This window comes from Balaenoptera acutorostrata, chromosome 5 (assembly GCF_949987535.1).
Source record: "Balaenoptera acutorostrata chromosome 5, mBalAcu1.1, whole genome shotgun sequence".
Lineage (NCBI taxonomy): Eukaryota > Metazoa > Chordata > Mammalia > Artiodactyla > Balaenopteridae > Balaenoptera > Balaenoptera acutorostrata.
In genome coordinates this window covers 33,109,683-33,135,134 of record NC_080068.1, presented here as the reverse complement: position 1 = coordinate 33,135,134, position 25,452 = coordinate 33,109,683, and the positions used below count along the sequence as shown (strand labels likewise).

Below are 25,452 nucleotides of genomic sequence, written 5' to 3'. Positions count from 1 at the left end.
TCTATTTGTGTAAGTAATAAAGAGAACATGGGCTTTGGAGACAGGATAGTCCTGGGTTTGAATTCTGATTTATAGTAATTTTTAGTTGTGTAAACTCAGAGAAGTTTCTAAACTTTTCTTAACCATCGATGTCTAATCTAAAAATGGTAAATGTGGTAATATATGTGTATATCTGAAGTTAGGAGTTAATGAGTGAAATCACAGAAAATAGAACTAAATGACTATTTTCCTTTGTTACAGTTCTATCATTCCTCCTGTTAATTCTTTTGTTCTCATTCTTACTGCCAGCATACTAGTTAAGGCCCTAGTCACTTCATGTTTGTTATACATACAGCTTTTAAAATGAAGAATTAATTACATCCAAAATAATTTGCATGGCATATATGCTATGAAGTGTTATAAAGGAAACTATGTGACTACCCAACTTAAAAAAGGTTCTCCTTTTCTAACACCCACCCTCTTCACCCCAAATCTAATCACCATTTTGCATTAGTGTTTATTATTCCCTTCTTGAAAAAGTTAAAAAAATGTATTCCTAAATAATATAACCTCTCATTTTACCTGTTTCTGTTATTTTATGAGAGGGACGTCATACTGTGTGAACTCTTGTGTTACTTATTTTTTCTCATCAAACCTTTTGTCTCTAAGATTCTTTTTTATTGTTACATATAGCTTTGCTTCATTCATTTTCACTGCTATGAATAATTCAGGTGCTCAAAGGCAAAGGTTTTAATACCCCCCTTCTCTCTCCTCTCTCTCCTTCTCCCCTACCCTCTCTCCTCCCACTTCCTCACTCCCTCTCTTCCCCCTACCTTCTCCCTCTTCCCAATCTCCAGCTAATCACCACCCAACCCCCTGCATTGTCATTGACTGTGGGTATCTGGTGCAGTCTGTGCTACCCTCTATCACTGCCTAGCTGGCTTGCTCCCTCTTTGCTTATTTCTCTTTTTCTTCTTTTAGCCACCATCTCCTTCTTTCCCATCCCTTTCCTTCTCTTTCTTCGTTTTTCCCTCCTCCACCCCTTTCTGTACCCCCTATCTTCTCTCTCCCCACCCCTCCCCAACCTCTTCTTTTTCTCTGTTTATATTTGTTTTTTCTCTGCTCCCCCCCACCCCGCCCCCACTGTCTGTTGGTCAGACCCTCCATGGGCTCTCTTACTCATTTTCAGTCACTCTGTGTCTAGGTCTTACTCCAGTTGCCCACCTCTTTTCTTCCCCTTTCTACCCTTATGTTTCCTCTTTTTGTTCTTAACACTCCTCCCTTTTGTTTTTCCTGTCTTCTTCTAGTTGAGTACCTTCAGGTTTACTACGAAAGATAGAAAGATGAATCAGGAACAGATCTTATCCTGAAAGAAGTTACTTTCTAATATGGGAGATAATACATGTACTGGAAGACAGGGCAGGAAGGAATAAGTGTCCTAGAAGAGAGATTCACAGTGAAAGGAGAGGGCCTTTGAGAGGTTTGTAGAATGGATGTCATTTGACTACAACCTTGAAGGGTAATAAATAAGATTTGGGTACGTAGAGACTGGGGTGATGAGAATCACTGGGGGAGGAATTGGCATAAGCAGAGGTGCGTAGATGATGTCACTGAGGGAAAAGCATGTGGAATTGTTTGGTTTGCTTGGGGGAGTGTAAAGTACATGAAGAAGAGCAGTAATGTGTCATATAGGAAATGTAGACTAGTATTTATTTAAGCAAGTATGATCCTGTAATAGCTCTCATATTATATTGTTGGTCAAAAGTGGCTGTGAATTGTAAGCTCTCAGCAGGGATGAAGGGTTTTATACTTCGTCATATCTCCCGGAGCTGTGCATAGTGCTGAGTGCTTGGCAGTTGCATGTTAAATATTTGTTTCAGGAAGGAGGAGGAAGAACCACACCATCATTGTTTAGGGCTGTTTGGTTCCACTGTCATGTGGCGCCTTGCCACCCTGTGTGTGCCTTAGCGCCTCAGTCTTCTCTTATCCACGATCCAGGAAATAGCCGTAGCAGCTGTCTTTAAATTACTTACGTCAGAATCTATGTCTATGTCTATCTGAGTCTATGTCAGAATCACACACAGTATGTTTTAGGGATCATCTCATCAGAGGAACTTGGGATGTACATCTTATAGTTTCTTGGACCCCACCTCAGAATCTTAATCTGAATCTCGTGGTATGTTCCTAGAAATCTGCATTTTAAAATAAGTCCTTCTTATGCACTCTAAAATTTGAGGGCCCCTCAGATTGTACAGGGAAAACTATTTTGACTTTTATAAAATTATCCCCTTCCCACTTTCACACTAAGATGCTAATAATAATATACTCTTTAGAAAGCATAATGAAGATAGAAGAATTCTATGTAAATTAAATATGGACCCCAGTTATGACCCCTTAATACATTTTTTATGATAAAGGAAAATGTATTTTTTCTTTCTGGGAGCATATTTTAAGGCACAGAAAATGTTAAAGGAAGAAATATAAACTACTTTTCTTATGAAGTATCTGAAATCAGTATTTTTTAGACTCAAATTTATACACAACAAACCCAAAACAGGCTTAAAGTTTTCTGTGTGTATTTATATATATATAAAATTAGTTCATATTTTTCTTTACTCCAGTGACTTAGGGCTTTAAACAGATCTTAAAACCTTTGCAAGGAAAATAGTTACTTTACGGAGAGGCTTCTTTTGCCTACTTTGAGCCAAGAACCAGTCTTTGACTCAAGTTTTAGGATTACAGTTATAAAATGGAGTAAACACTGATTAAGTTCATTGTAGAGCATTTTGTCTGAGTAAAACTGCACCTGTCCCTTTTTGCTGTTAAAGTATACTTTAAAGAATAAGTGCTAAAGCTTTACGTTACTCTATGAGGGGGAAAAGAAAAAGTTAAAGTTACAAGTTGCTTCTTGTGATTTTCACCTTTAATTTTAATGTTTCATAAATGTCTTTCAGTTTTATTTCTCTTGTATGAATTTTCTTCATTGATTAAAAAGCTTTTTTTCTCTTTAATGAAGTTTATATAAAGTAATTTGAATGCAGCTATGTTAATTTTTTTTGAATTTTAGTATCTTGATACCTGTTTTTAAAGTAAAATGGAAAACTTACAGTCTAAAGCTCTTCAAATCAATATTTAATAAAGTTTAGGATGGAGCTGAAGTGATTCAGTAAGTAGGTGAACAATTTGTAGCATGCTGTTAAAAGTTCTGCTGAAATTATTGGAACCAAATTTTTTTCTCTGAAGATATTAATTCTAAAGGTTTACAAATATGTTAATGCATATAATACTGACGTAATGTATATTTTTTCCTTTTTGCAGTCATTTAAAATCTTAGTATCACAAATTTATAACATGGTCCCTCATAAAGAACTGGTGTGTAAACACTAACATTGCAGAATTGGATAGCTTTTGCAGAGTTACATAGGATACATGTAGCTGCTGTAAAAAGCCAAAGAAACTCAATTGCAATTTTATTGTCCAGTTTGATAGATATCCTGCCACCTTTGTAGCAGGGAAGCTGTTTGTCACTGTATCCCTCTCCTCCAACAGCTGAACTAGGTTTTAGAAGCAGTAATGGGCTCTTCTAGTGTAACTGTACTTTGTGTGTTTTCTAGGTTTTTATTATTCCTCTTTTTCTTTACCTTTTTTTAATGCTTCAAATTGAACATTATCTTGAGTAATTAAATAACACTGTTTTCACTTGGTACGCTAAAATGCTTCTACTCTTTAAATGAAATTTAGATTAAGGCATTTAATATATTCTGAATTGTAAGAACTGTCCAAAAAACATTTTTTTCTAAACAGATAAAACTAAAACTGTGTTTTGTCTAGGCGGCCTGTATTGCCAAGGTAGAATCGATCTATGACTTAAAATAATCAACAAGTAAAAGTTTTTTTCACTTGACTTAAAGATATAATATGACTTAGATTTTTTTCCCCAGATGATAAATTTGGGGTAAAGTATTTAGCTATCTTGGATTATTTAAATTATCTTTAGATTTTATTTGCTGTTAACAGTCTGATGAAATGGCTTAAACATAAATGTCAGTCATTTTATATAAGAAGAAAGTACAGTTTAGGTTGGGTAAAAAGCATGTGGAAATCAGTTTTGTTAGAATTCTGTAAGTGGTTTCTTAAAAGTATTTTTAAAAATCACAAGCTATAAACTGGCAAATATAAACATGCATGTGGTTGTATGTGTGAGTTTATGGTGTCTATGTAATAAAATTAAAAGCTACGTATTCTTTTAAGAAATTTCAAGAGTTATAAAATTTTCATATTTCATGGATTGTCAGTATTTTATACTTAATTGCTACAGTATTCGTTGGCTTCAAATTTTTTAAACAAATAGTATTTATTGTTTTTTAATTTTTACAATAATATGTGCTCATTGTAGGAAATGTGGAACCTACTACAAATGTATACACACAAAATCCAGAAATCACCTCTTATCCAGTCACCTGTGCATGACTTAATATTTTGATGCAAGACTTTCCAGTCTTCTGTTCTGTATATAAATATACACATACATATAATTATTTTCTTATAAAACTATCATCCTTATGATATTTTACAGTACTCTTTTAATTAATGATATACTTCTTACATGAATTTAATGGCTGCATATTATTAGGTATATGTATATTGCATAATATTATGGAGAAGTAAAGTTAAGAGCAAAAGCTGCAGCTTTGATGTAACATCTGAATGCTATCAGACCACATGTAATTCGAGGAAGGAATGATTGAGTAAATGATTCAAGTTTACTTTTCATATTCTGGCGTTCTCCAAAAGTTTATTTGGAAAAATTGGTGGAGGTGATATTTTAAAAATCTACTGAGTTGTATTATAGTGTATTGCATATGCACTATAGTTTAATTTTCCCTTGTTTTTGAGCAGTGATGAACCTGCTCCTATATAACTGTCTCTTATTTTGTAGGATAAATTCCTAAAATTCGAGAAGAAGGAGTCTGCACATGTTTTTAAAAGTTTTAGTAGGTATTGCTAAGTTGCTATCTAAAAACTTGTGTGTGAATTTATATTCTAGCTTTGCAGGAGAGTACCTGTCTGGATTGTTCTTACGAAAATAAAATTGGTCAAGATTAATCTTTGTAAAAAAGAAAAGATTAGTACGTTAGTAGCTGTGTGATATTATTTTATGTCGCTATGCTTCCTCTCTTCATGCATATAAAATGAGGGTTATACTACCTGTCTTTTTAGGGTTGCTCTGAAGATTGTCTCAATATATGCCAGATGCTTAAAATAGTATACAGTAAGCATTCTGTATATCTCAGCTGTTGTGGAAGTATTTAAAAACATATCTCGTATTGCCCATCAAAATGAGCTTAACGTAGTATTTATTACATGTATATTTTTAGGCATGTTGTGGAATAGGGAACAATTATTGATTAGATGGACATTTTCATACTTTAAAGAAGTTGGAGGGAAGAATATTTCTTTAAGTAAATTTCTTTTAAATTAATTCTAGAATGTTTCCATGTGTTAGTATTATTTATAGAGATTAAGAGAATACTAAGTTGGTTGGAAGGCTTTTCTTTAAATTGCATCCTCACTTGGTGTTAATAAGGAAGTGTCGTTCAAAAATCATTTTATGAAAGAGTAAAGTTTGTTTTTATATTTACTAGCATTGCTTACTAAAAGAGGTGAGCTTCAGACCAAAAGTTGCAACTTTGATGTAACATCTGAATATCAGACCACTTAAAATTCTGGGAAGAAATAATTGAGTGAATTAATTTGCTTATCATATTCTGGATTTCTCTAAAACTCTGTTCAGAAAAATTAGTGGAGGTAATTTAAAAAAAAATATATTGAAATTAATTTAAAATGTAGTTGAAGAGAACCAGACTCAGACAATAGTTAAAGCAGTAAAATTAGATTTTATTCAGGAACTCTTGTAATAGGGGGAAAAAAGACGTGAGTGTAGAGATTGTCTTAATTCTGAATACAACAAGGAGAAATGGGGATTTTATAGCCACGGAGCAAGGTAGGAATGGGGGGAAGGGCTTCAGTAGATGGAAATTTAATAAGAGGAAACGTGGGGTGGGGGAGATTCTGGTTAACCGGACTTCAACAGGACTCTTGCTGAAGACAGGCCAGGCTGATTAGATATCACCTGGGAGATGGTGGGCAGTGAGGAACTGATCAGATGTCAGTGTGAACAGATATTGAGGATGGGGGATTCTCTCTAAAGTGACCTAGGATTCTTGCTGAAACTCAGAGCTGTAGGTCTGACGAGGACAGAGGGCCCAGGTGAGATGAGGATTCAGAGCAACCTTACTAAAATTTGGTTCGGGAGAGAGTGTTGGTCAATATAAACAAAAATACAATTGTATTACTTTTAAATTTGTTTTTTCCCCTTCCTTGGCAGTTTGTATATAGGTATGTCCCATTTTTTGTTTTTCATTATTTTTTTTTTGTAGTGGGTTTATTTTAAGCTACATATAAGTGGAATAGTAGGATTTACAAGTCAAATTCATTAGAAAATAATTTTTTAATTTGTCTGTGTTAAATCACATAGTTGCCTTTTAAAAAGAATTTTTATTTATTTATTTGGCTGCCTTGGGTCTTCGTTGTGGTGCGTGGGCTTATTGCAGTGGCTTCTCTTGTTACAGAGCACGGGCTCTAGGCACATGGGTTTCAGTAGTTGTGGCTCGCGGGCTCTAGAGCGCAGGCTCAGTAGTTGTGGCGCACGGGCTTAGTTGCTCCTCGGCATGTGGGATCTTCCCGGACCAGGGATAGAACCCATGTCCCCTACATTGGCAGGTGGATTCTTTTTTTTTTTTTTAAATCATTTTTTAAAAAAATTACTCTATACTAGGTGTGCTTTATTTATTTATTAATGGCTGTGTTGGATCTCCGTTTCTGCGCGAGGGCCTTCTCCAGTTGTGGCAAGCGGGGGCCACTCTTCATGACGGTGCGCGGGCCTCTCACCATCGCGGCCACTCTCGTCGCGGAGCACAGGCTCCAGACGCGCAGGCTCAGCAATTGTGGCTCACGGGCCCATTCGCTCCGTGGCATGTGGGATCCTCCCAGACCAGGGCCCGAACCCGTGTCTCCTGCATTGGCAGGCAGACTCTCAACCACTGCGCCACCAGGGAAGCCCGGCAGGTGGATTCTTAACCACTGCGCCACCAGGGAAGTCCCACATAGTTGCCTGTTAAGCAGTGAATAAATAAAGCTTGCCCTTACCTGTATGATAAAATTTTGATCCCTTCTTATGGATCACAAAGCCTTTAGTAGTCCGTGACCTCCTTGCTGTTGACACTGCTTACGCTATTTTTATTGCTCATCACTCCTAGAAATGCTTTAATGTTACTGCTTTACCAAATAACTTCAGTGTCTTAAGTGAACAATGTTCTTTCACCCTCCATTCTTACACATACCTTCTTAAATTCCTTCTGCATGGCATCTCCCCTTGCTCTTAATCCTTTTGTTTCCTCCATGAGTAATCATTAATGAAGACCAAACTTAAATGTCAGCATCTTCTTGGTACTTCCATTTATTTCTAGGTACAATTAAGTAATTTCTGTATACTGCCAGTAGTATCTTGTATATATCTCTAAATTACACTTTGAATTACTTGAAAAAGTCTTTAAAACATTCCCAAAGGGCACACAAAAGGCATGAACAAATGGAAAAACATATTTCCTAGAATAGGAAGACTGAACATCATAAAGTTATAATAACTTAACATTTCTTTAGGTTATTTTATAAAGTTAATGAAATCCCAAGAAAATACTAATTAATCATTTTTCTTTTGGTGGAGAAAAAACAGAGTAAGCTAATTATTAAGGAAATGTAAGACAAAATAAACAAGTAAAAATATCCAGGAAGACTCTGTAAAGAACAGTGAGGGGGACTAACTCTACTGAATACTAAAATACATTACCAAATGTCAATAATTAAAAAAATGTAGTATTGACACATGAAGAGATAGGCTGACCAGGGGAGTAGAAGAGAAAGTCCAGAAATATACAAAGTTCCATATAAGACTTTAGTATATTATAAAGGGAAAACTTGAAGTATTCCATAAATATTGTTGGGATAATAGAGGATTCACCTAGGGAGAAAAAAAAGTTGGAGTACGAAGAAATTCAACATATGGATCGATTAAATGGGCTGTGATGGGGGTGGAGGGAGAAACAAAAGTACTTGAAGAAAACACAGATAATTCTTCTGTAACCTTGGAGTGTGTAAGAAATTTCGAAGTATAATTTAGAATCTAGAACCATTAAAGAGAAAAAAAAGACTAATTTTTTTACTACATTAAAACATACAAAATCCTTTGTGACCAAAACCCAAACAATACCATAAGCAAAAGTCAAAAGGCAAATGACAAATTTGGGAAAACTGTTTAGGACCAGAGCAAAGATAACATTCCTAATATATAAAGTGCTCCTAGAAATAGATACAAAAAGACAAACTAATAGAAAAATGAATGAAAGACATGATCAAACAACCCATAGAAAACTAAGTAAAAAGTACTTTAGATTTATGAAAAGACACTTCGTAAGGGACTGTAAATTAAAACTATCCTGAGATAGTTCACCAAGATATATTAAGTGACAAAAGAAAGTGTGGAACAGTGTGTATAGTGGATATTAGTGAGTTAAACAAGTGGGAAAGTGAGAATTTGTATTTGTATGTATATGCACAAAAATACTCTGGAAAGATACATAAGAAATTAATAACTGATTACCTGATTGTTGGGGAATTGTACAGGTGAGGACCAATGGTGGGAGGGAGACTTTTACACTATATACTGTTTTATATTTAAATCATGTGAATTGTAGGACTTCCCTGGTGGCACAGTGGTTAAGAATCCGCCTGCCAATGCAGGAGACACGGGTTCGAGCCCTGGTCTGGGAAGATCCCACATGCCACGGAGCAACTAAGCCCGTGCGCCACAACTACTGACCCTGTAGCTCTAGAGCCTGTGAGCCACAACTACTGAGCCTGCATGCCACAACTAGTGGGCCTGTGTGCCTAGAGCCTGTTCTCTGCAACAGGAGAAGCCACCACAAGAAGAAGTCCGCACACTGCGTTGATGAAGAGTAGTCCCCGCTCACTGCAACTAGAGAAAGCCCACGCACAGCAACGAAGACCCAACGCAGCCAAAAATAAAAATAAATAAATGAAAAAAAAAATCATGTGAATTGTAGAGGAGAAAAACTTTTCCTTGACTGTCTTAAGGTCCCTGGCAGGACATGAAAATTAAACTAACAAAGAGAGATTATTAGGAGAAAAGCATGTGAATTTATTTAATATGTTTTACATGAAATGGGAGTCTTCATAAGGAAGTGAAGACCCAAAGAAACGGTTAAGCCTGAGCGTTCTTATACTAGGTTTGATGAAGGGTGGAAAGTCGTGGCAAAGCGTGGGAGGACAAAGGGTATGAAGTAAGAGTAGTAAACTGGGGGAAAATCATCAAGGCCTGTTTATTCGGATTCCTCTTGGTGTACTTCTGTCTTTGAGATAAGGGTGCTCTTTTCCTCTGGGCTATAGGCACCTCTCACTAAGAAGCTTCAGGGAGAAGGGGGAGATGAGTCCTTCTAGAACCTGGTGTTTCTATGATTTGCTTCAGGGAGGATGAAAAGGTCAGAGAGTCTTTTCTATACCTAACTGTTTCTCAAATTCCTTCATCTTAAAATAGTGTGCCAATGTACCATATTTTGGGGTAGCGTGTTCTGAATGCAAAGTATACTACCTATTCAAAAAATGTTTTTGAGCTTATTACATGATGAGTGTATAGTGCTTATTACACATGTGACTTGTTTTCCTCACGGGATTGTTTCTTTTTGTCCTTTGTTATCAAATGTATAATGTTGTTTTCATAACTAATTCTTTTAGGCAGTTTTCTCAGGATAACCTAGGCGATATGCTTGATATCCCTCCAGTCAGGTCGTATTAGGGTAGCATTTAAGTGCTTAGGTTTGACCAGAACATTTAGATTTGTAACCAGGGTACTTTGCATAAAATAGATCAGTAAATATGTATAAGCTTATAAATATTTATAATTTGATTTTAACTGTTATATCTTTTATACCATTATTGTTGTAAGCTGTTGCAACAGAGTCTCTATAAAAGATCTCCTGTTGTGTGGTGGTGATCATTTTGAGCTATGCTTATTGATATTCCATATGGGAAGATTCAGCTATTTTTATTTTTATTATTTTTTTTAATATTTATTTATTTGGTTGCACCGGGTCTTAGTTGTGGCAGGTGGGCTTCTTAGTTGTGGCATGCGAACTCTTAGTTGCAGCACGCATGCGGGATCTAGTTCTCTGACCAGGGATTGAACCCGGGTCCCCTGCGTTGGGAGCGCGGAGTCCCATCCACTGCGCCACCAGGGAAGTCCCTCAGCTATTTTCAAAGAAAAATATATCTTATTTATCAACTGTGGAAAACTTGGTAACCTAAGAATTAGAAGTTAGCATATCATATTCAGCTGTTATTTCCAAAGGAAAATAACATACAATGAAACAGATGTATTTGCTTCCAAAAAGAAAGCCAGTTCCTAAACATTGCTAACATTTAAAACAGTCTAAATTTTACAGGTTAAATTTTTTAATACATGGATTAATAATGTTAATCTCTTGATATATTGCATTCATCTTTTATCTCCTAATCAGTAAATTTGAATGTCAGTTAAGTTGAAAGTAATGGCTGAAGAAATGTTATAGTTACTAGCTCATAAGTATCTTTAGTAGTTTATAGAAGTACTTTCCAAACGTTACAAACAGCTATAGATTAGCTATCTAATGATTGTGATCATTAATAACTAGTCTTTTAGCTGAGTAATTTAGAACAGTATCTGGTAATTAATTAGGAATTATCAGTCACAAATACCTTTAGGAGAACGGTATCAAAAAAAATAACAACAGTGATAATTACTCAGTTGCCATTTAGCTTTTCGACTATTGGAATAAGTTAAAAGGAGATTTAAAAATCAACTTCAAAAATGTAAAAGCATTTCTAATATTCATATTTATAAAAGAAAGAGTTGGTCTGCTTAGGAAAGACAAAGCACTATTTTGGAACAGATTTGACTGCAAATCTGTTTATCACAAAAGGAAATATATTCCTTGTGGCACATTAGGAATGTACTTTATGAAACTGTACATTGCTTTGAATTGAAATATGTATTATAGAAACCATCTTCTTGTGCTTGAAAAATTAATGTTAAATACTATCTTTTAACCTATTTTCAAATGGCCAGTTGAAAGTTTGTCTGCTGGTTATGAATGTAGTTAGAATTGAGAAAGAAATATATTACACAGACTTATATTTCACCTTTAGAATGAATGGTCTCTTATCAAATGGTTGAAAGACTAGCTATGATGACAGTCATGGAAGTTGTAACTTACGTGAATGCTAGTAAGAGCATGATGGAAACAAATCTTTAAGAGAGAGTTTGTGATAGCAAAAATATGTATCTTCTTTTGGCCCTGAAGGGGACATGAAAATCCAAGAGGAATTCCTCAGATTGTTTATAAACCAGCAGGAAAGATCAGTTCTTTATAATTGACTATATGCTATTGCTACAGAAAGGTATTATGAAACTTTTGTATCTATGATACCACTACGTTAGTAACCTTAATAAAAGCATTAACATAAAAGTGTGAATGAATTTTTTAGGACTCATCATTTTACACATTTTTTTTCTGTTAAGTTTGTATCCTATTACCTAATAATAAAAAAAATATATAGTAGTATATAGACATAAGTTTTGGAAATGTCCATTAAATCCCTGTTTTACATCATTTTAGGACGATGATTGACATTCATCATAAAAATACATTGGGCAGGCATAGTCATAGGATTTTGAAATTTTACTGTACTGTTTTAACATCCTGAATGAGTTTTATAGTGGCAGTAATGTAGGTTTTAACTCTTCAGTTTCAAGTCTGTTTTATTCATTCTTCAAAACAGTGCTTTAGTATTGGAGCATACTTGGTTTTGAAATGGATTGCAATGTTTTTGCTGATAACTTTCTTTTGTGATAGTTATATTAGTTGAACTAGGGAGGTGGCAGTCCCCCCTCACATTAGGAGTATCACTTGGTCTTGTCATCATAGGATGAAAAGTTATCCTTACTCTACTAATTATCCAATGTCTCAGTTTATTTAGATTTATTTTTAATTTCAATCACTAAAAGTTTTATTTTTTTATTTGCGTTCTGCCACGTCAAACTGTTGATTTTTACTTATATGTTTTTCCAGACATTTGCAATGGTTCTGTTTCTATAACTTGGTACTTTGTGATGTTGGCTCAGAATACACTTACATTGTTAAAACATTTGTGATTCTTTACACTTAATGCCCCTGTTTCATCTTTCATTATTATTATTATTATTATTTATAAATTTATTTATTTATTTTATTTTTGGCTGTGTTGGGTCTTCGTTGCTGCGCACGGGCTTTCTCTAGTTGCAGCGAGCGGGGGCTACTCTTTGTTGTGCTGCTTGGGCTTCTCATTGTGGTGGCTTCTCTTGTTGTGGAGCCCAGGCTCTAGGGCACGTGGGCTTCAGTAGCTGTGGCACGTGGGCTCAGTAGTTGTGGTGCGTGGGCTTAGTTGCTCTGCGGCATGTGGGATCTACCCGGACCAGGGCTCGAACCCATGTCCCCTGCATTGGCAGGTGGATTCTTAACCACTGCGCCACCAGGGAAGTCCTCATCTTTCATTATTTTAAAAATTTATTTATTTATGGCTATGTTGGGTTTTCGTTTCTGTGCGAGGGCTTTCTCTAGTTGTGGCAAGCGTGGGCCACTCTTCATCGCGGTGCGCGGGCCTCTCACTATCGTGGCCTCTATTGTTGCGGAGCACAGGCTCCAGACGCGCAGGCTCAGTAATTGTGGCTCACGGGCCCAGTTGCTCCGCGGCATGTGGGATCTTCCCAGACCAGGGCTCGAACCCGTGTACCCTGCATTGGCAGGCAGATTCTCAACCACTGCGCCACCAGGGAAGCCCTCATTATTTAAATGTAATTGATTCAGTCTTATTTCCACATATCTGTGATCATCCAGAATTGTTCTGAGTAGTTTTTCGGATGTTCAGAGGTTACATCTTGGAGCCAAGCACATAGGCTTAAACTCTCACTGAGACAGGAGACAGGGCACCATCATTCTTGATGTTCATGTTTGAGAGAAATGGCTCCAGTGCCCCCAGGAAAGATATCCTAGGGATGCTAAACTAGAAAGGCTTATTATCTTTTAAAAAGATTTACATACATCTCCAGTTACCAGAGAAAGTATTTCCAACTTCAGGTTTTCTAAAGGAAATGCTAAAGAGGAGAGAGGGAGTTTTCTTTCCCTTTTTGCACCAGGGATAATTTAAAATACGAAAATTTCTAGGTTTGTATTTACCCTTGTACTACCCATTTTAGAGAGGAAAAATATGAGCAGCAGAGAATTCAAGTGACTAGTGTAGAATCACATAAGAGAAATGAAAAACGTGTTTAAGAGTTAGATGAGGAGCTCTCCCAGATAGTAGAACCAAAAGACAAAGGGATGAAAAATAGAGAAATGGTAAGAAAATTAGAGGACCAATCAGAGCAATCTCAAAAAATAGAAATCCCGGAAAGGGAGAACAGGGGAAAAAGAGGGGAAGAAGGTATAAAGTATTCAAGAAAATTTCCCAGAACCAACGGATATTTGTTACTAGACTGCAAGGGCCCAGTGGGTATATTTAGCACAGTGGATCAAACTAGACCGGTGGCAAGAATCATTGTGGAATTTCAAAGCACTAGGAACAAAGAGAAGACTTTATAAAATTTCACGAAAAAGAACAAAATAAGTCGTATGAAGGATCAGGAATCAGAAAGATCTCTGACTTCCCAACAGTAAGCACAGAAATAAGAAGGCAGTGAAGAAATACCTTTCATATTCTGAAGGTAAATGTTTTCTGACCTACAATTTTATCTGACTTTTAAGTATAAAGGTAGAATAAATTTACTTTTAGGTCTCAAAAGTTTCAAGCAGACACTGGAGGATATATTGCATCAAAAGGAGAGAATAAAACAAAGAGGAAGATATGGGATATAGGAAACAGGAGAGAGATGGAGGGGATCTCCAAGACTGTAGTGAAGGGAGGTCCCAGAATGGCAGCTATGTAGCAGACATATGACAGTCCATCTAAACTGGAATAGTTTGACTTAAGATACAGATACAGGGAGAGCTATTATTATTGAAATGCCAGATGCCTTTGTAACATCTTTTTAAAGCCTGAGGACAAATTACCCACATGAGATGGGCTCACGTTCCCATGACTACTTGTCTTCACCATGTGGTGATCAGTTCCTGTTCTCTCTAGTCCTGCTGCCTGGATCACCTGAAGATTCTCACTTCACCCCTCAGAAATGTGGTTTGCTTTGTTCTGCTTCTGAGAGTAGAATAGTGAGCTTACAATTGGAAAATACAATATAAAATAGTTTTCTTCTTGGACCTTATTTACGCCAAATACACACTACCTGGCCCCCACTAGGCCTCATAGATTCTCTTATCCTGTATATTTCCCAGTGTTTCCTAATGACCTTGCCTATAGACTTCCCAGAAATAGCCTTATATATCCTCTTAGAGAAGCTGGAGCCGGCTCCAATACACAGATTCTGTGTAGCTTGTCTTCTACTTGGAGCCATTCTTTGTTGTGGCGATATTGGCCTTTCTTTTACAAAACTAGCTAGGTTTATGGTATACTTAGTTTCTTAGTTTTTAGGTAGGAAACTATTAAAAAACAAGTGGGAAACAGTTAATAGAAATGCCAGGATACTGATTTCCTCTTGATAGGGGTGGGGAGATTGGGAGCATAGTTGGGGATGGGCACATAGGGGAATTGTGAGGTAGTAATAGTGTTCTGTTTCTTGATGTGGGTATAGGTACATGGGATTAAAAAATTACTCTTTAACCTGTACCTATATATTGTATATATTCATGTTTATTGATATATTTTATAATAAAAATTTTAAAAATCCTGAATTTGAATAAAATCAAACCCAATGATTATTCAAAACTAAACTCATTATATAAGGCTGTTGTATTATACATCATATGTGTATCAGAATAAAATTCAGTCTTTAACATAGTCTATACTGCTCTATAATCATGATCTAGCCAATGGCTGCATCTTTGACTTTATCACCTACAGTTCTCTGTGTGCTGGGTTCTTATTGTTTCTCAAACATACTGAGCTTATTTTGGCTCCAGGGCCTTTGCATTTGTTCTTCCTTCCGCCTGAAAGTCTTTTCATTACATGATATTCATGTAACTTGCTCTCTCACTGTATTCTTGTCTCTGTTCAAACATAACATCTCCAGAGACCTTTCCCAGTTACCCTAGTAAAATATACCCTCCCATCTAGACTGTCATCTTCAGTTATTGTCTATCTCCTTTTTTTCTTCAAATCTCTTACTATTACTTGACATTACCTTATATATTTGCATGTTTATTTTTCATCTACTCCATTAGAATATAAGCACCATGAAGGTAGGAACATTTTGTTTTTCATCACACAGTGTCTGGCATACTGTAGATGTTCAGTAAAGTTTTCTTGAATGAATAAATGAGGAATTGGTCAATTAAAATAAAGAACATAGTTCAAAGAAGATATCAGCCTTCTGGGTGTAAAAGAAATTATTTTGTTAATGTTATTGTGCCATTTTACTCTTTAGTGTTGAATACATGCATTTCATTTTGAAATATTCAAAAAAGTTCCCCACATATTTAAAATTAGGAAAATGTTTATTTCCTAAACATTTTTATTTTTAGCTATACCACATTATGGCAAGAATGTACTGTATATGTAATGAGTAAAGGCTAGTTAATAGCTATGGAAGGAACTGTGCATTGTGCATTATTTATAATTTTGTTTGCCTTGTACCCACGTGGATACATATCTGTGATTCAGAAAGGCCTGTGAATCTTTGGGCATGAAAAATCATCTTTTCTTCTTTTGTTATCATCTACTACCATCCTCCTATACTAGGGCTCAATAAAGGTTTGTTGACTAAAAGGTTCAATTTACTATGTATTCTATGTATGTTATAATAATATAGGTTACATAAACAAACAATTCTAGCATTGATAAACTGTAATTATGCTTATGCCTTCTTCATGTATTATACTTTTATTTTTTTGAGAGGTGTTCCCATTGAAATTCACTAGCAGCAGTCACATAATGGTGGCTATAATATAATAATGCTTGATGAGATAAGAAATTCATAAACCTTTTGACACTGAAAATCACAGCACTGTCTTTTATACTTTAACCATAAAAGTTTTCCATTTATTTGGGTAAAAGTCTAATAAGCATGATATGGGGATGTTCACAGTGCTGAATACATAGTGATCTCTTACATACAGCATACAAGTGGAATGAATAGTTGTGTGGATGGATGAACTGGAACTTTCAGACCATTTGTGATCAGTTCAACTTTAAAAATTATGGTTGACCTTTGGGGAAGGGTTGGATCTTTTTATTTCATTGCTAAAAGAATTTGTATTCTTTGGCTTAGTAGGAGAAAGTTTTAGTAGCTTAATAAATACGTAGGGAGCTGCTATAATATATATAATATCTAAGTGTGTGATTTGCATCATATATTAAGTGAACATAATTGATATTTTTGATCTCTGCTGAGGATAAATCATGGGGAAATGGGTTTTCGTTGCATTTGAAACAATGTATTACGTAGTGCCCAAAGCACTTCCCAATGGTACATACTTAGATCCTGGTACAAGTTATAGAGGTCAGTAGAATAATGTACTCTTTTCCTATATTATGTATCTTTAAGAATAGGCTAAATAACTATATTCTTGTTATTGTTTGATGCCATGCTACCTGTTAGCATTAAGATTAGCTATAATTTTTTGACTGTTTAGATTTTTGTGATTGACTTACCTTTTATTTATTTTATAAATAAAGATATTATAGGAAAACTGTCTTACTGCATTATATAAACCATATATTTGAAAAATTAAATATTTTTATTTTATGTTCTGTATGCTCTGTTCTTTCTTTCTTTCTTTTTTTTTTTTGCATGTTTTGACTGCTTGTATGTTTTTCATGTAGGTCACTTTTGAAATACATAAAGAAAACCTTGCCAGTATATTTAGGGAACACCAGGGAAAAGTTGATGAAGAAATAGGGCAGTGTTCTTCAAGTCCAATTCAAGCAGTCTCTGGCATTAGCAGGGATGTTAATGTTTCAGTAGGATCCCAGCAATCGGATACAAAGGATTCTCCTCCTTCTTCTCATATCACCAGAACTAGTGATGAAAAGTCAAGCATTGGGAAGACAAGTTCAGTAGAATCTGCATCCAATGTTGAACTGCAAACTCACAATACATCTAATGAAGAAAGGACAACTGTGCAAGAAAATCAGGAGTTACTGGATGAAGTCCCTTTAGAAGAAACACTGATAAATGAAACAATTAATGCAGAGAGTTTAGAAGGATCTTCTGACATAATAGAAGCTGTGACTGTTTCCTCTGATTCTTTTAAAACAACTGGCAAAGATATAATGACTGTCAATGAAGTAACTGCTTCCATAAGTTCTCCTTCAGAAGAGGATGCTTCAGAGGTGCCAGAATTATTGGATAAGTCTGTAGTAGAGGAAGAAGAAGATGATGATTATGTAGAACTGAAGGTAGAAAGTATTCCTACTGAGGAAGCCAGTCTACCTACAGAGCTCCAAGATAACAGTTTGTCTCCAGCTGCTTCTGAAGCCAGTGAAAGAATGGACATGTTTAGTAATGACCACAAGTTAATATTTCAAGAGGAAGAACCTGTAAGTAAGAAACAAACTGACACTGAAACTCGAGATCCTAAAGATTCTGCAGTCTTGACTATGACAGCATCAGGGTCTTCAGCTGCCTCACCAGGAACTACTGCTTCCCAAGCAACTGTTCAATCAGATGTTGGTCAGATGCTGGAGGTAGGGGAGAAAACTAACCTCTCTGGAGAAACCAAACTACATAGTGCTTCTCATAGTAGTATCTTCGAGTCTCCTACTACTTCTGAGCAGAGGATTGCTAAGTTGGATGTTTCCAGTGTTGCTACAGATACTGAGAGATTGGAATTGAAGGCCACTACAAACATGGAAGCATCTCAGCGTCATCAGCCTGTGCTTGAGGTGATTATATTTATTATCTTCTTGAAGCGTATTTGCATTGAGTTGAAATAGAACAAGTGTATAGACTTAGATTTTATTTTATTTTGGAATTGGTTCATAACCTATTCGCAATTACATAAATGCAGTGAATGTGAAGATTATTATCTTTAGCACAGGGTATGGCTTTCAGTATGAGTTTGCTAAATGGCAGCTTTTATTATTATTTTTAACACAGTATTATCAAAAGTTACTACTTTCAAGTTTCAGTGTTAGTGTATTTTTAGCTTATAAAGCAAACATTGGAAATACTTTTACCCTTTATGTGATGACCCAGTCATAGTTAGGACCTTAGTTTTTCAGCAGAACCTGGGACTACCTTCCTGCAAAACCACCTGCCAGTGTATAATTTTACGTACAAAGTATGTGGTTTAAAATTGTTCCATGAGGTCTGTTTACTTTTGTAAGAGACAGGAGCCTTTGTGCGATCCAGAGACACAGCTTTCTTCCTTACCAGTGTCTCAGAGAGATTCCTGATACCACTGTGGTTGCATGTTGTCGTTTCCCACTTGATTCAACTCTTATTGCTCCTCCTCCTCCTCCTCTTTGTTTTGTTGGTTTGGTCTTCATTCTGTTGTCTTTATTTTTGTTTCTTCTTAACTCTAGCCAATTTATAAGCCAGCTATGGCTTTTCTTTTATGTCAGTATTCAAAACCAAAAGCTTCTTGATTCCTTTGTAAAATGTTGCATTAGCTGGTGATAATACTAACATGGTTCCTGACCAGTTCCTGCTGCATTGTGCTGATTTCGCATTTTTTATATCTTTGCTTTAAATGTATTAATGTTAGTACTCATGGATAATTTTTCTCTGATTTAGTCCCTTAGTATCTTAAAATGTGAGTATTTGTTAGATGAATTACATAGCAGCTATTAAGTTATTAATGTTTACCTTTGAAGTTGAACTTATTTAATTATGCTTTTTAACTTTCTCTATTAGATGTCAAGGCAACAGGAGCAGCCAGGGCAAGGAACAGCACCAGATGCAGTTAACGGACAAAGGAGGGATTCCAGGTCTATGTTCCGTATTCCAGAGTTCAAATGGTCTCAAGTGCATCAGCGTTTGCTCACTGATCTATTATTTTCGATAGAAACAGACATACAGATGTGGAGAAGGTTTGTCCATATGTTTGTTATAGAATATGTATATAAACTTCAGGGTTTGTTTTCAAAGAAATTTATATAGTTGACATTTTGCAATTAATTTCAGTCATTTGCTTAAAAAGTAGGATATAAATTATTTCTGTGGTAGGGTTTTATTGAATTAATGTTTATTCTCATATAAATGAGGTACCATATTTAGAGTATAAAAACTTGAAAATTTTTCTTTTAAAAAATTTGCTGCATACTTTACAGCATATAATATAGCATATAATGTGCCTGAATGTAGGTCTACCGAGTGGGTTTACTTCTGGAAGTAGTAAAAAAAAGAAAATTGGGGTTTATGTAAAACATCTAATTTTCCAATGTATTTTTAGTATGAAGAGTCTGTGTATTTCAGATTATCCTCCATTGTATGATTTATGATTTTAAAAGTGCCTAATGTGTTTATTGTTATTTGCATACTACTCTTATTCTGTTTAAAAACATTTCATGGCATTGTCTAAGAAAACGTTATTAGAAAATTCATTTTTAATAGCACATTTAGCACCATTTACCTCTTAGTTTTTGCCACTTCTTAATTTTGTTCCTAGTTAAGGATAATTTAGTTCAACTTTTATATTAAGTGTAAGATGAATAGTGTTTCTATTTCAGCACTGAAAAAGGGCATGTATAGTAACTACTGACATGGAATGGTCTACATCTTCTAAGGAAGTATACATCCTCCAAAATGCCTGCTGCATCATTATCTTTCCTCAGCTTTCAAGATGAAGCAAAAGCACCTTCTTATCCTCCCTCCCCTCAAGTAGGCAAACTGTGATTTCCTTTCTTTAGCTTTATCAGTAAACATCATTTATCTTTGGACAGCCATTCAACAAAGACAGTTATGGACTTCGTGAATAGCAGTGATAATGTCATCTTTGTACACAACACAATTCATCTCATCTCTCAAGTGATGGACAATATGGTCATGGCTTGCGGGGGTATACTGCCATTGCTTTCAGCTGCTACATCGGCTACAGTAAGGACTTAACTACTATATAAAGTTGGTGTGAAAACATGACTTATGCATTCTTATTGATTAAAACTTGAATGTGGTTGTTACTGTACATCATAGGTTCTGTAATTCAAAAGCAACAGAATCCTTTTATAATTACTTGAAAGGACCTTAGAATCTGTTCCAGGAATGAAGGGACTAAAAAGAATGTTTAATTATTAGGGACGAATGAGTTAGTGAAGAATATGACTGACAGTGTTTCACCTGTATGTATGCTTTTTTTTTAGATGAAATGATAAGGAAATCCCTCTGTTGAAGTAGATTTGTGAAAGCCTGGCTTTTTGTAAAATTTAGAAATCTGGGGAATGTATCTCATAAAACTGGATTTTTATCAGAATATAAATGTAAATGTCAAACTTTATTCCTTACAGCATGAGCTGGAGAATATTGAACCTACTCAAGGCCTTTCAATAGAAGCCTCTGTGACATTTTTGCAGAGACTAATCAGCCTTGTGGATGTTCTTATATTTGCAAGTTCTCTTGGCTTTACTGAAATTGAAGCTGAAAAAAATATGTCATCTGGAGGAATTCTGCGGCAGTGTCTCCGACTGGGTGAGCTGTTAAAACCCATTACTTAGGAACTTACTTAAAAAATTTTCAGTGATCCAGACATATTAAATTGAACATTTTCTTTTTCCTGTTGGTGGGAAAAAGTGTGCTAGGCAATTTGTCTTATGCTACTTTTCAACCTCCAAAGAGTGAAGGACTGTGTATGTACTGGCTATAGTAGTACTTGTGAAGGTAGATAGAGGAGGAGGACGTGTTTTGAAAATTCTGCATTGATTCTGGTCAGCGTTACTTCTTCTCTGCCCACCCCCCTGCCCCAATCTCTTTTTGCTTTAAAGTAGTGCTTCTCAAATTTTAAGATGATTCATACACATGGATCACCAAAGGATCTTGTTGAAATGCTGATTAGATTGTATAGGTCTGGCATGAGACCTAAAATTGCCTTTCTAGCAAGTCCCAGGTAATGTTGATGCTGCTTCTCTTACAAACACACTTGAGTAGCAAGGTTCTAAACTAGCATCATTCAAGTATAGCCTTTATCCAAATAAGCTGTGATAATTTGTTAAAGCAGTTAGTAAGATTATTAAATCTCTGTTCTTCTCCTGGAAGCAGTTCTTCCTTAGGTGAAAGTTAAAGTAAATCAAAAGAAGTTTTAGTGATATCTGAACTTCCTTAGGTGAAGAAGAAAATTTTTTCTCTATGCAGAAGGTGTCCTGTATCTAGTCGTAAATACTGAGACTTTGTTAATGATTTGCTTATTAAATGGAGAGAAGTAGGTGGAGAAACGGGGACCAAAAAATGGAAGCAAAATCTTTAGGAACCATGGCCATATGAAGACAAATTAGAAATAAGGCACCTATGAAAATATAATACCAACAGTGGAAAATCTAATTAGTTAATGAAGTATTTCCCCATATTTAGCAAGAATATCCATTACACAAGCAGATGTACTTAGATTTTTTTTGGTACAATAATTATTTTTACTCAAAATGCTATTCAAAGTACTTTTAAACTTAGGATGCTCTAAAGAACTTGGTATACTATTTTTAGGGAGTTTTAAAAAAATTTTAATTGAGAGAGATTGAAATGGTAAGCACAACAAAACAAAAGCTGTCATTTATTGACTACTGTCATATGTCATTGCTGATTTTCACGAGTCACCAATCATTTTCTTCCAGACATTCATTCATTTGTATTTTCTTCCTTTTATTCATGAGGAAAATGGAGATCAAAGAAATTAGGAAATTTGCCAAAAATTTAAAAGCTATAAATTGGTAGAGCTGGAATTTGAATATAGTTTAACTAATGTTCCTACTCTTTCTGTTATAGGATACACCCTTAAACTTTATATCAGTAATATAATTAAAATATTTAGAACCCATTGCTTTTGTATATGCCATTTTTAAAACCTTTCCACTTTCCTAAAAAGAGTGCACTTTTGGAATTGAAAGTACAAGACTACACTAACAGTGCTTCACTATACTCAAGAAGTATTAGATTCAGAAGCTAAGGGAATACTGTATCTCCCTCATTTTCATAACTGTAGAAGAAAATAAAGAAATAATTCAGTGTACTCCAGCACCACATGTTCTCCTTGTTCAGGATCACTTAATAGAATATGGTAAGCTTGGTAAACAGTCCAAATGTTTTTGTTTTTTTAAAATAATTAATTAATTAATTAATTTATGGCTGCGTTGGGTGTTCGTTGCTGCGTGTGGGCTTTTCTCTAGTTGTGGCGAGTGGGGGCTACTCTTCGATGCAGTGCGCGGGCTTCTCATGGTGATGGCTTCTCTTGTTGCAGGCTCTAGGCTTCAGTTGTTGTGGCACGCAGGTTCTAGAGCGCAGGCTCAGTAGTTGTGGCGCATGGGCTTAGTTGCTCCGTGGCATGTGAGATCTTCCCAGACCAGGGCTTGAACCCGCGTCCCCTGCATTGGCAGGCGGATTCTTAACCACTGCGCCACCAGGGAAGTCCCAGTCCAAATGTTTTGATCCCTGGTCTCCTCACTCCTGTTTTCCTGAAGTTGGGGTTGAGAAGGTAGGATGGCAACAGTAAGAATAAACTGTGCTACTGAGATTGATTGATACTAGGCATTCGAATGTGGTTTTTAACTTTGTAACGCAGACCCAAACTTGATTTTATGCAACCTGTGACAAAAGTAGTGGAAGAGTTATTTTCGTGGGCCTGACTCCAAATTTGACAGAGTTGTGTTCCATATTCTCTCTCCCTCCCTTCTTCACTGTGTTCCTTCCTTTTTCCCAACTGTTGTTGCTCCCTTTCAGCACCTTTCTCGATATTTTCCCTTTTCAATTCTGTGTGTGCTAGCCATATGATAGTCTGGTGGCATTTAAGGTCGTTATCACTTAAGTTTGCTATTTTGTTCCTAATTTGCTCTCACTCTTGTTGAGACAAATACCTTCAGTGCTACCAAATTGGTTGGGAATTGAGATGATTACATGATATCAATCAATTCATAGTCAATTGTGTATTACCTAATTTGTTAACTTAAAACTCAAAATTAATTTCTAAATAACTTGAGTTAACTGCCTAAGTGAGATGTTTAGAGAGGTAATTTTAGACTGTATATTAATCACAATCTCTTTTTTGTCCCCTGCCTTTTAAACAGTTTTAATGAAAGCCAGTAAAAGGTAGATCCTATAAATATTCCTTTTAATGCTATACCCTCTCTCAGTCTCTATTAATATCATGCTGTAATGATAAAAATTTTAAGAAAAACATGCAAGTTTCTAGTTTAACTATTGTACTTTAATGAAGGTAATAGAAGGTTATTTTACCCTGGACTAGTTGATGGCAATGTGATTTACTTTCTACTTTCTTACACCTTTAAAAAAAATTCTTTTCTTCCCTCTTTTCCTCCATAGAAGATTATTTCAAGTAGCTTACGTGAGACCTAAGAAACAGTACAGTGTTTATTAAGGTTCCTGAACTGATTCTCTTTTAACAGTGGGCCCTAACAGAGTAGCTAACAAAGTCAGAAAACAAACAGTGGGTGATAAAGCCCAGGGACATTTTAGAAATTTGCTGAAGGTAATGTTTCAAATAAAATCTTATGTAACTCGTATAGGTGAGTTTTGTCAGTCTCATAATCGTAAATATAATTTTTTCTTGCCCAATTTTTTCCTTAAAATAAATTACAGTGTGTGCAGTGGCAGTAAGGAATTGCTTAGAGTGTCAACAGCATTCACAGCTGAAAACTAAAGGCAAAGCAGGAAAAGTCCAGAAAACAACACACAGCCTGATTCCCATGGGGAAATCTGCAGCAAAGGTAAGCATACAGAATAATTAATTAAATAAAAAAGCATTCTCTTATTTTATGATTAAGATCTTAAATTTATTTGTTCATTTCAACATAAAGTTAAATAAATCTGACAGAGGTCCTAAAATAGTTATTTTAGTCTGTGGACATAACCTTCAAATATTTGTGTTTAAGTATACAGTAAAGATTTGCTTATACTTAATCTTGTCTGCTTTTCCAAATGTTTACTTTCCTTGTGTCCATGATACCTTTTCCTTAAGTATGTCAATTTGTGTTTCACGTACTTGGTGAATTAGCATGCAGTTTCTTTTTTCCTTCATGACTCCCTTCTACACCACCCACCCCCGTCCTGACACCCAAAAAAAGAAGACAGAAAGAAGTAGGAAAATAAACTGGGAAAAACAACATTATAACCTATGGAATACTGTGTTTATTTTTTAAAATGTCTGTGTAATGTATATATTTATATTTTTTTGTCTTAAATAGAGTCCGGTGGATATTGTAACTGGTGGTATATCTCCAGTAAGAGATTTTGACAGGCTCCTACAAGACATGGATATTAATCGACTTAGGGCAGTTGTCTTCAGAGACATAGTAAGTTACAGTATTTCTTTTACATATTCTCTTAACTGATACATATTTCCTCTGAGGCCCAAAGTATTGAGAGTGAACACTCTTTGTGACATAAAATAGTCAGGTAGAAATAAGAAGGCCTAGATACCAGTTCTCTTGACAATGATTTTAGAATCTTAGAATATTAAAAATATTGTTTATATAAATGGAGCTAATATATCAGAGTATTGCTACCAAAAAGAATAACACGTTATTACATAGTAAGCATTGTAAGTGCTTCATATGTTCTTATTCATTACAACAACTTCTTGAGTTGTGTACTTTGTAATTCCCATTTTATGAATGAGGAATTTGAAGCACAGAGAGCTTGGGTAACTTGTTCAAGCTAATGGAGCTAGTAAATGATAGGATTCTAACTCCAGAATCTGTGCTCTGAAAGTTTCATATGATATAAAAATACATGATGAAATGTTGTGTGTGGTGTTTTAAATTTTTTAAAGATTAAAAATAGTTTTGTTTTAGCTAATTTTGATATATAATATGGCAGAATTTCATGTAGGAATTGTAAAGTCATACAAAAAAAGTATAAACATGAAAATAAAAATCGCCAGGATTTGGAGTATTATCATTAATATTTATTGAACACTTACTGCGTGTTTAGTACTGGCTGCTCTATATTACATACACGTTTTTTAAAAATAAACTTTATAACTTCAATTTTTAACTTTCCCTTCTCTTTCTCCAGTGTTTTAGTCCTCTTTTGATTCTTCACTAAGCTTTATA

The 25,452-nt window shown here is 35.3% G+C and overlaps 1 protein-coding gene across 4 annotated transcripts in view; it reads left to right on the top strand.

The window, feature by feature from the left end:
- Positions 1 to 25,452, top strand: part of LRBA (LPS responsive beige-like anchor protein) — a 751,667-nt gene that overhangs the window by 160,446 nt on the left and 565,769 nt on the right. For all 4 annotated transcript variants that reach the window (XM_057546722.1, XM_057546725.1, XM_057546723.1 and 1 more), the window contains exons 23-28: positions 17,062 to 18,123; positions 19,097 to 19,272; positions 20,125 to 20,278; positions 20,686 to 20,866; positions 23,978 to 24,105; positions 24,583 to 24,690. In XM_057546722.1, the coding sequence (XP_057402705.1) occupies positions 17,062 to 18,123; positions 19,097 to 19,272; positions 20,125 to 20,278; positions 20,686 to 20,866; positions 23,978 to 24,105; positions 24,583 to 24,690 (1,809 nt within the window). The remainder of the gene's footprint in view (positions 1 to 17,061; positions 18,124 to 19,096; positions 19,273 to 20,124; positions 20,279 to 20,685; positions 20,867 to 23,977; positions 24,106 to 24,582; positions 24,691 to 25,452) is intronic.